The 11,023-nt window shown below is 48.8% G+C and overlaps 1 protein-coding gene and 1 long non-coding RNA gene across 2 annotated transcripts in view; one reads left to right on the top strand and one right to left on the bottom strand.

Moving 5' to 3' along the window:
* Positions 1-5,321: 5,321 nt before the first annotated feature.
* On the bottom strand, positions 5,322-9,054 carry LOC134739841 (uncharacterized). The gene is made up of 2 exons (XR_010126882.1): positions 8,547-9,054; positions 5,322-6,819 (listed from the first exon to the last, which is right to left on the bottom strand). It is a non-coding gene; the product is annotated as an uncharacterized LOC134739841 (long non-coding RNA).
* LANCL2 (LanC like glutathione S-transferase 2) overlaps positions 7,905-11,023 on the top strand; it is a 65,869-nt gene continuing 62,750 nt past the window's right edge. The window contains exon 1 of the mRNA XM_054495357.2: positions 7,905-9,247. Coding sequence (XP_054351332.1) covers positions 9,044-9,247 — 204 coding nt within the window. The 5' untranslated portion in view covers positions 7,905-9,043. The remainder of the gene's footprint in view (positions 9,248-11,023) is intronic.

Below are 11,023 nucleotides of genomic sequence, written 5' to 3'. Positions count from 1 at the left end.
GCTAAAAAGCCTATGGGGGAAATTAAAATGGAGTACCAAAAAAAAAATTCAGTTAACCCAAAAGAAGGCAGAAAAGGAGGAGCAGAATAACAAAAAGTAGATAAGACAAATAAAAACAACAAAATTTTATACCGAAATCCATTCATATCGATAATTATACTAAACCTAAATGGACTAAACATTCCAATTAAATGGTTGAGAATGGATAAAACAGCAAGGCGTATAAGTGACACACTTTTATTTTTTGATAATTATCAGTGGTTTATTTCATACAATACATAATAAAGTACAAACTTCTTAGTATGCCATATTAGATCCTTTATAATCTGCCCACCACTTATTTTCAGTATGTTTACAAAGAAAATGGAAAACAACAGTGTATTTTTTTTTAGAGATGGTGAGATTTCCATCCCAATATAACTGAATTTATTTTTGGTGGCCTTTTTCCAGTAGGAATTCTCTTTGATATTGTGAATCATCTGAACATCCAAGTGTCAACAGGAGGTTGTGTCGAATTGGTAGAATTATGGATGTCTTCTATTTGCTTCTTCTGCCTTTCTATCTTTTTCAAATACTTCTCTATAAACACAGAAACATTTATAGTTAGAAAAAATATAAATAAATAGTAGGCAAGCAAGCAAATGTTTTATTTGACTTGCTGAAGATAATTAAATCCACATTATTTAAATCACAGAAGTGGCTGCCCACTTGCTGCTTCCCCTCAAAGCATCCTCATCACTGATGGGGCTCATCAACTCCCACACAGTAAGCGCCTTCGATGCTCCTAATGCCAGGCATCACATAGGAGGGAGGCAAACAGTTACTGAGGGGTTTAGAACCAGCAGGGCTTTGACTGTGACACAGCAACCGGGGTAAACATGCTCTTCTTCCTTCCCCACTGGCATTATTTCTGAAGTTGGGGAAAGCACACACTGGGCTGTGTAGGGCCTGGGACAAATAATGTTTTGAAGGGCGGCTATTTACATAAACAATTTGAATCACCCCAAGGCATTGTAACAGCACCATTCTTGTGGCTTAATGTCTCTCCAGGCTACTCTCCTGGAAAACCCCACAAGTTCCAGCTACAGATACCCCAGGAAAACTCCAGAGATACAAGTCCTAGAACTTCTGGGGTATCTGCAGGGCAGGATGTAGAGGGACGGAGAGTTCTCCAAAGGGAAGAAATGAGAACGAACCCTTGTATGTCCCATAGGGCTTGGGGCACCCCATCCAGTTGGCATTGCCAGGCGTGGCCAATCCCAGGGATGGGAGAAGAACTTGGACATCGTTGAGGAAGAGCCTAGAGTGACATTATTCCATCCATGTCTGTTTCTCTTTATCCTTCTCTCTTTCTTCCTCTGCCCAGCACACTAAGTCTCATGGGGCCAAGTCACAGCACATTTGAAGGAAGCATCCAATGCTCACATCCAAAGCCTTCTTTTCGTCCTCTAATTAGTAAAAAATGTATGTCCTAGTGTGGAGCCCAGGTGTTTTGAGTCTCTCCACCTCACCTAGTATTATATAAGCTAGATCAGTCATTTTTTCTACCTGCATTATTTGATAGGCAAATCATGGCACCCTGCTATCTAGGTACTGGTCATCAGTCCCTTGATTTGTGTGTGTGTAACAGCTTTACTAAGATATAATTCACATACCATATAATTCATTCCTATACAGTGTACAATTCAGTGGCTTTCAGTGTATTCACAGAGTTGTGCAACTATCACCATAATTCATTTTAGATCATTTTCATCACTACAAAAAGAAACCCCATACCTCTTAGCCATCGGTTCCCATCCTCCTCCCATCAGCTCCTGATATTGACTATTTTTTCTGTCTTAATAGATTAGCCTATTCTGGACAGTTCATAGAAATGGAATCATGCAATGTGTGATCTTCCATGACTGGCTTCTTTCACTTAACACAATGTTTTCAAGGTTCATCGATGTTATCACATGTATTGATACTGCATTCCCTTTCGTGTGGTAAAATAAACATAACATAAAATTCACCATTTTAAATATTTTATGGTGCACAATTCAGTGGCATTGAGTTTGTTCACAATGTTATGTAATCATCACTACTACCTAGTTCCAGAACATTGTGGTCATTCCTAAAGCAAAACCCTGACTTGTTAAGAAGTCACTCCCCATCTCTTCCTCCTAGCAGCCCCTGGTAACTCCTAAGCTGCTTTCTGTCTCTATGAATTTGCTTATTCTGGACATTTCATATAAATAGGATCAGACAATATTTGCCATTTTGTGACTGGCTTCCTGGTCTAGTATGTTTTCAAGATTCATCCATGTCATAGCAAGTATCAATACTTCATTCCTTTTCAGTGTTGAATAATATTCTCTTGTAGAGACATACAGTGCCACATTTCATTTTTCCATTCATCAGTTGAGGAATGTGTGTATTGTTTACACTTTTTAGCTGCTATTAGTAATGCTGCCATGAACATTCATGTACAAGTCTTCCCGTTGACTTATGTTTTAATTTCTCTTGGGCATATACCCAGACATGGAGCCTCTACCTTTTATATTCTTCTCCTAGGTGGCTTACCGGGTCTTTATGAGAAGAGAACAATTTAGGACCTACACTCACAGGACAGCTTCTTAGGACGTTTAAGGAACTCACTGTATCCTTGAAATAACCAGGACAGATCCTCCAAACATGAAAATAAATGGAGAAGCACCAGATGGGGAGGGTAACTGGATCTTGTGTCTCCAACTCCTTTTCCCCAAGATTTACACCCTCTGGGGTTTTCTTAACTTCCACGGCTGCCCCCTGCTGATGGCAGACTGGGCACCGCTCCCTCCCTTTGATGCTCTGACCCCAGATGGGCTCCATTCCTGTGATATGAGTGAGCGCAAACTGAAATTGCTAAAACAAGACTTTAGTAAGGCTTGTATTAGTCTGTATTCATATGCTACAGAGAAATACCTGAGATTGGGTAATTTATGAAGAAAAGAGGTTTAATTGGTTCTTGGTTCTGCAGGTTGTACAGGAAGCATGATGATCTGCTTGGCTTCTGGGGAGGCCCTGGGAAGCTTACAATCATGGCAGAAGGCAAAGGGGGAGCAGGCATGTCATATGGCCAGGGGAGGAGTAAGATAGTGAAGGGGGGGTGGGGTGCTGCACACTTTTGAACAACCAGATTTCATGAAATCACTCACTATCATAAGGACATCACCAATGAAATGGTGCTAAACTGTTCATGAGAAATCCACTCCCACGATCCAATCACCTTCCACCAGGTCCCACTTCCAACAATGGGGATTACATTTCAATAAGAGAATTGGGCAGGGACATGGATTCAAACTCTATCAGGCTCCAAAGAAAAATGGGAACAGATCAAGATAGCACATACATAATAATGTGGTTTAAAATGTACAATGTATTCCCCTTAAACAGGGGTCCTGTCATAATCCCTTTCCAGCCTAGCTGCAGACTTGCCTCCATGAGGCAGGAGCCATCCAAGTGTCCCACCAGACATAACTGGATTCCTCCATGTCTGGACCAAGAGGGTGGCGCTCTGAGTGGAGCAGGAGTCCCGACTCCTGTCTATATGGTCCAGCTGGAAGACGAGTAAGACTGACATCCACTCACTTAAGAGGAATTCTCACCCATTCTTAGAGGGCAGCCTTACCCATAGTTTCAACAATGTCAAAATGCCTCACACTAAGCCTGACATCCCATGAGAGATGGACACATGGCAGAGAGGGGGATGGTTTCTGTGCTATTATCTGCTTGGGACATCAGGTAGTGAAGTAGCTAGCCAGCACATTCTTTATAAAAGGAGAAGCTGCATCAAATGAAGTCCAGGCTGTGTCAAAAGAAGCCTATTTCTTTGCATGGAGAAGAAGTAAGAAAATAATCATGTAGGCGGGGCACGGTGGCTCACGCCTGTAATCCCAGCACTTTGGGAGGCCGAGGTGGGTGGATCACGAGGTCAGGAGATCGAGACCATCCTGGCTAACACGGTGAAACCCCGTCTCTACTAAAAATACAAAAAAATTAGCCGGGCGTGGTGGTGGGTGTCTGTAGTCACAGCTACTCAGGAGGCTGAGGCAGGAGAATGGTGTGAACCTGGGAGACAGAGCTCGCAGTGAGCCAAGATCGTGCCACTGCACTCCAGCCTGGGCAACAGAGCGAGACTCTGCCTCAAAAAAAGAAAAGGAAAGAAAAGAAAATAATCATGTAGCTAAAGGCAGAAACAGCAACCTGAGACCTGAGGCAGTACCTTATAGCACTTGTTAAGGAAAAATACTTTTGTATATTTTAGAGAAAAGATCTGGCCGCTGCAGCTGCTCTTTGTGCCAGGTAAAGCAGATCCCACTAACCTATGAGTACCGTCATGTGAACAGTAACATAGTAACTCATATTTCACTGGCTCATTGCCTGCAAACCAGTCTCCTCCCAAATCTTAAGAGTTGTCCTGGTATGTGTCTTATGTTCATGAACAGGTCTACTCCTGAGTGCTGCCACTGCTCTTCAGGGTGCCATACTGTCTCCGTCACGCTGACAGGCATGATGGCCGCAGCACCAGAACCCTCAGAGTCCCCACACATGTGGTCTGCAGTGAGGTGGGGAAAATGCACAGTTAGTTCCTTCACTCAGCACAACTACCTTCTCTTCTCCTACCACCCTTTCACAGGTGTTACTGTGGACAGAGACCCTGTTTTCCATTCTTTCATGATCAGTCAGGTGCGGCCACAATGGGGACACAGGGGAGGCACAGAAAAGTTGACTGTGCTTCCAGGTCTTAGAGAGGCAGTCACTGTGCACCATGAAGGGGCCACCCTGCAAAGGGAGGGGCTCCACCACGTGGGAGGAGAGCAGAGGGAGTGGGGACCTGTGGGCCAGTGCTGTCACTGGGGGTCAGGGTGGACACAAGCAAAAAGCAGGTGGGGCTTCATCGGTGTGGTGAGCGTCTCAATATTACAGGAAAATTATTCAATGTCAACTGTTAAAGCACAGGGTCTTAATTTGTTTTCTGTTGCTTATAATACCTGAAACTAGGTAATTAATAAAGAAAGGGAATTTATTTCTTACAGTTTTGGAGTTGGAGAAGTCCAAGGTCAAAGGGCCACACATGGCAAGGGCCTTCTTGTTGGTGGGGAGTCTCTGCAGAGTCTCGAGGCAGCACAGAGCACCCCATGGCGAGGGGCTGAGTGTGCCAGCTCAGGCCTCTCTTCTTCATATAGAGCTACAGTCCCACTCCAAGACAACCCGTTAATCCCTTCATCCGTGAATGGGTTACTGTCACACTGGGGATGAAGTCTCAACATGACTTTTAGAGAGGAAAAACATTCACATCATTCACAGCACACGGTAAGGCTGACTTTATTGAGGACCTTAATGGTATGGGGCCCACCACGATGGGATTTTGCAGTGTAGGGAGAAAGATTGAGCTTAATTCCCAATACAAGTGGAAATGGATAGCCAAGAAGCAAGGTGGGGGTGGCTGGATGGAAAATTACTAAGAGATAACATGAAGGGGAAGGTGGGTACTGACTAATCTTACCTAATAGGCTTCTTGCTGAACACAGGCCAGGTTGATCTGACATCATCTAGGGGATGGTGAGAGACGGGGAACCTGGTCAAATAATGGGGGTGATCACATATTAGGGGGTGGTTCTTGCTAAAGTGACTTAGCAAGGCTCTTTGCTAAAACTGGATTTTATAAGGAAGTGTGCAGATGGGCCTTGGAGGAGATTCAGGAGCCTGACTAGTTTTGTAGAGCAAAGAATCTCTGTCACTAGGTCACAGTCCGGGAGGGCAGGAAGGGGAACTGTGGCAGGGCCAGCTCACCACGCTGGGGCATCTGGTCACCTGGGCGGGGTGGGGGAGAGGGCGGCTCACTGCCTGTTTTCGGTGTTGAGGCTGCAGGGAAGCGTGAAGTTTTGAAATACATAATACAGGCCCCACGTGGTTCTGATCCAGCACCACGCAGTTCTCAGAACCATACATTCTAGCCCTGCAAGCACCTGAGGCTTGGTTCCCGGGCCAGAGGCTGGTACCTGACTCTGGGGTAAAGAGGAGAGCCGGGGCTGTCTGCGGGGCCCCATGGCTCGGCGATGGCTGAACCCCACAGTGAGAGCCCTCGTGCCCCAGGTTTTCCATCGTCTTCCTCTCACCTTTGGGGAGCTCCAGATGAGAGGTGGCGTTTCTCAGGGAGGCGCCCCCACCTCAGCTCCTCCTGTCTCAGGCCCCACTTGGTGGGGGAGCCGCCGCAGGCGGGAAGCCCGGGCTTGCCCCTGCGGGCAGTCACCGCTGCCCTGTGCCCCGAAACCCCCCTCCCCGCCCCCCAGTGACCTCGCGCCTCCGGGGCTCCTCTCCGCCTTGCTGCCTGCTGTGGCTTTAGAAGGGAGCTCAAGCTCGGCGGCGTTTGGGGCAGCCACATTAGGTGCTGGGGAATGGAAGAGGATGACACTGCCTATTTTGACTCAGATCTTCAAGGATGAGCACACCCTCCCCTGGCAGCAACTTCCGCACCCGCCGGCCACCCCGTAAGGCCCTGCCCCGCACCGCACCCGGTGGCCTCCCCGGAGGGCCGTGACCCAAGCACCGCACCCGGCAGCTTCCCCAGGTGCTGCTCCGCCCAGTGCCCGCAGCCTGAGCGGCGCCCCAGATCTCAACGTGGTGCCACAATGCCGCCCTCTCCCACATCGTGTCCTTTGATTCTGTCTTCCTTTGAAAGGTCAGTTGCCAGGGGTCCTCACGACTCCTCGGGTGTGCTTTGGGCCGGCATCTATGTCCTCTTGCCCTTCTCTTACACAGAAGAGTGGGGAGGGTGTCCTAAGAATTTGGCTTGTCCTAAGGAAAATAAAGTTGTAATTTCAAGCCACTGACCAAGGTCTCTGTACTACTCAAGAGCTCAAGAGTGGCCACGGGGGAAGATAGCCCTGGGTGTAAAAGGGCCGCAGAAGGGATCCCCTGTGCTCTGCATTAAAAAACCCCCAGGCGACAGGAGGCTGAAGAAAGGGAACCTACCACTTCTCCATAAAATAGTGTCAGTGAGCTGTCCAGGAGGGCAGGGGATCTGCCGATAAAACAGCATTTAGGAAAATACGCCGATTCCTTACATTGGGTTTCGATTTTTCAGCTTTTGAAAACATTGGTTTTCTTTAGGACAGGTTTGTGTACTTGCCAACAGTTGCCAGTTATCCACCAGCAGACTGCAGGAAGAAGAGACAATCTTCACTTCCCTCCTGGGTAGGGAGAGCTCAGAATTCACTAGGCTTAGCCTAACAAAGCCCGCAGTGGACGTTTCTGCTGTACCTGTCCAAGGCGTGATAGTTCCCCAGACTTTGGGGAATATCACCGTGGGTTATTTTGTCAAGTTAAGTCCCTGTGGCGGGATAAGGATGGCTCCTAAAGCATGTCGGCATCAGTAGTTCCTGGAGTGGATTTTCCTACACCGTGTAGGTATGAAAATTTGGTGGGAGAAAAGACCCCAGGAAAGGGGAAAGCAGGAAAGTGGAGCTAAGGGATGCTGCTATAACAGTCATCTGTTGTTATCTGTTCTGCTTCCCTGAACTTTGAGGATAGTTATGCTGAGTGCCCCCTTTAAAATGATTTTCTTCTACACTGTACCTTCCCATGGTCATGTTCTTGGTGGGGTGTGTTTCACATGTCCAGCCCTTGTGGGGTTGGGGGGACACTAGAAGAGGTAGTGGGAAGCCAGACTTTCCCACATCACTCCACTGAGGCCACGGAGGCAGGAGGGACCGAGCCTTCCCTGTGCTCGGCACTGTGTTTTTCTTCATCATGTCACTTTTTACATTAACGTGTATTTTTCTTGCTTCCAGAAAAGCACCTACATCAGCTATGCTGTAATCCTTGCTTTTCTCACCCAATAACTGGGAATCCCCAGAGAGCCAAAACTATCTTTTTAATCTCTTATTTCTTCATCACCTAGTACCATTTGGTGCTCAGTCAATGTTTACTGAACGGAAGAAAACGGAAATAAGACATTTTCCTCAAGGAGCAGAAATCATTACACGTATTTGGTTGTAAACAAACAACAAAAATAAAGAGAACCAATGAAGACTGAAGTAAACCACATCACGATTACATAAATGTAAAGATCTGGTTGCTTTTGTCCTTTTTATAATACATACTATGCTCTTTGCCAATTAACACTGGAGGACTCTTTCTGGTCGATAAAATATTTGGATAATTAAGTATGCTTTCATTTTATGTCCCGGTATCAAAGATGTCCATTTATTCAAAACAAAGGGACTGAACATAAAACATAAAAAGAAAAAAAAAAGGCCTGTGGCTCCTCCTCCCAGACACCCCCCTCCAACAGTGATGAATAGGAGGGACTGTCTCCCTCCCCCATCCCTCGGAGACTAGCCTTGCAGTGTTTTAGGCTATTTTGAAATTCTGTTCTTTAGAAGAGATTTTTTTTTTCTTCTTAATATCAAACAAAGAACTGCTGCTATTCTTTTGGGCTGGCGCAGCAGGGGCCGGTGAAATGCAGGCTGACGACGGCGCGCCAGGGGCTGCGCTCGTCCCGGTCGGCGACGCGCACACACCTTGAGTGACAGCAACCTCTTCTCCACAGGTTTTCCACGCGGGAGCGTGGCCCTAGCGGGCGTTCGGTTTTCTCTGGAAATCGCGGAGGGGGCTGGCCGGGCGCAGCGATCCCGACCCCGGGCCTCCAGCCCCTGCCGTGCGCGTCGCCGCGGACTGGCTCTGCGGGCCACGGGGAAGGTGCGAGGAGGCGCGAGCAGGCTGTGAACCGCTGGGCGCTCCCGCGAGCCCGCTCCTCCCCTTCGGGAGCAGGGCAAAGGCGCCAGGAACAGGGCAGAGGCACCGCGCCCACCGCCTCCGCGGCCGTCTGATGTGCTAACAGCCCGCGACGAGGCAGTGCACGCTCAGAGGCCCCGCTCCTCCCGCCAGCGCGCGGCCTCGCTCCTCCTAGAGGACGCTCTCTGCGCGGGCCCCCGGAGGAGGCGGCGGCGGCGGCGGGGCGAGCTGCAGCGCCGGGACAGGAGGTTTGTCCCCGCCCGCGCGCCGTACCGCGGCGGAGATGGGCGAGACCATGTCAAAGAGGCTGAAGCTCCACTTGGGAGGGGAGGCAGAAATGGAGGAACGGGCGTTCGCCAACCCCTTCCCGGACTACGAGGCCGCCGCCGGGGTGCTGCTCGCCGCCGGAGCGGCCGAAGAGACAGGCTGTGTTCGTCTCCCGGCCACCACGGATGAGCCCGGCCTCCCTTTTCATGAGGACGGGAAGGTGAGTTTGCGGCCTGGCCGCAGGGGCGCCGGAGGGGGAGCGCGGCGGTGGTAGCGTCCACCCTCCGCCAGGCGTGACGTCACTGGAGCGCGCCGGGCTTGGGAGGGCCTCGGGCGGGAGGGCGCGGGGTGATAGTGGCTGGCCCCTGTCTCCGGGCTTTCCTGGTGAGCGGCGCTTAGGGTCCGTGGGCTTCAGCTGCATGAGCCACGTTCCAGCAGTTCGGCCCTCCTGGCCCCAACGCGCCTTTGAAATACGCGGACAGTCCGCTTTCCTTGTTGGCCCGAGCGGCGGTTCGCGATGCGGGCTTGTGTACCCGTGAGGCCCGCGGACACCTCCCGCCCCTGCGCGGCGGAGCGCTCCGCCGGCGACCTGCTCCTCAGAAGTGGCCCGGAGGCTGGATTTCCTTGGCCGTATCTGGTCACTGGGCTCCCGCCGACAAAGAAGCATTGTTCGTGTAGATTTATTAGTGTCTGTGTGCCCAGGAATGGGAAGCGGGTGTAAGGGGAGGCCAAACTTGACTTTCTTAGTGTCGCGAGGTGGGTCAGAGCGTTACATTGACATAAAACAGATTAACAGGAGAAAAACATATACATCTCTTTATGTTTTACGTGAAAAAGACACAAAGAAATGGCAAAACCCAAATACTTTTATGCTAGGCAGAACCAAGAGCGGCAGCTGTGGGAGAGTAAAGTGTGCGGGGAGGCTAACGGAAGATGGAACTGCTTGAACCACGTCTGGGTAGGAATCTCCGCTTTGCTCGGCTCTGGTGCCGAGTGTTTCTTTGTTCCTGGCGTAGGGAGGCCATCTTTTACAGGAGTTTTATCTTCTTTTAGGAAGAAAAGGGGGCAGTTTAGAGCACTCTTCTGTTTTTGAAGTGCTTTTAGCTTAAAATAATCCTTATGCCAGAGACATATTTTTGGGGTGGCATACCCTGTCACCCTTCACGGGCTATCTGAACAGAATCTAACGTGGGAGGCAAAAAGTGGGAATAAAATAGAAGATTGAATATCAGCACAATTGTTTTCATGCTTGGTAAAACCGTACCTTTACCAGGTTTTCTTTTTCCACTGAGGTACGTGTTCCAATGTCCACTTCACCTCCTTGGATCTCCATGTATTTCATATTTGGCTAAAACTAAGAAGGTAATTTTGAAAGAGCCATTGGTCTGAATATGGAATCTAAGGCAAGTGAATTCTGTAAACCTCTCTCTTCTTGAATGTGGTTAAAAACTCGAAACAGGCCGGGCGCGGTGGCTTACGCCAGTAATCCCAGCACTTTGGGAGGCCGAAGCGGGCTGATTGCTTGAGCCCAGCAGTTCGAGACCAGCCTGGCCAACATGGCGAAACACCGTCTCTACAAAAAAAAAAATAATAATAACAAAAATTAGCTGAGCATGGTGGTGGACGCCTGTTGTTCAGCTTCTCGGGAGGCCGAGGTATGAGAATCGCTTGAGCCTCGGAGGTCGAGGTTGCAGTGAGTGGAGATTGCACCATTGCACTCCAGCCTGGGCAACAGAGCTAGACGCAGTCTCAAAAACCAAAAGCAAGCAAACCTGTGGGAACAAGTCCTAACTGATGGGGATGTTTCTGAATTAGATGAAGCATATAAATTGCCTAGCAAACTGCCTGATGTGGTACCTTAAGAAAGGCCTCAATAAATGTTAATCTCTTCCCCTTGATTTAAGTTACACGGTTTAGAATTCATATTCAATATTGGTTTTTCTCTAAATTTCTTCTATTTTTACATACAAATATGTGTTTCATTTGTGACTTAGTG

This window comes from Pongo pygmaeus, chromosome 6 (assembly GCF_028885625.2).
Source record: "Pongo pygmaeus isolate AG05252 chromosome 6, NHGRI_mPonPyg2-v2.0_pri, whole genome shotgun sequence".
In the NCBI taxonomy this organism is placed as follows: Eukaryota; Metazoa; Chordata; class Mammalia; order Primates; family Hominidae; genus Pongo; species Pongo pygmaeus.
The sequence above is the reverse complement of the archived record's forward strand: the minus strand, read 5'-3'. Positions and strand labels throughout refer to the sequence as shown.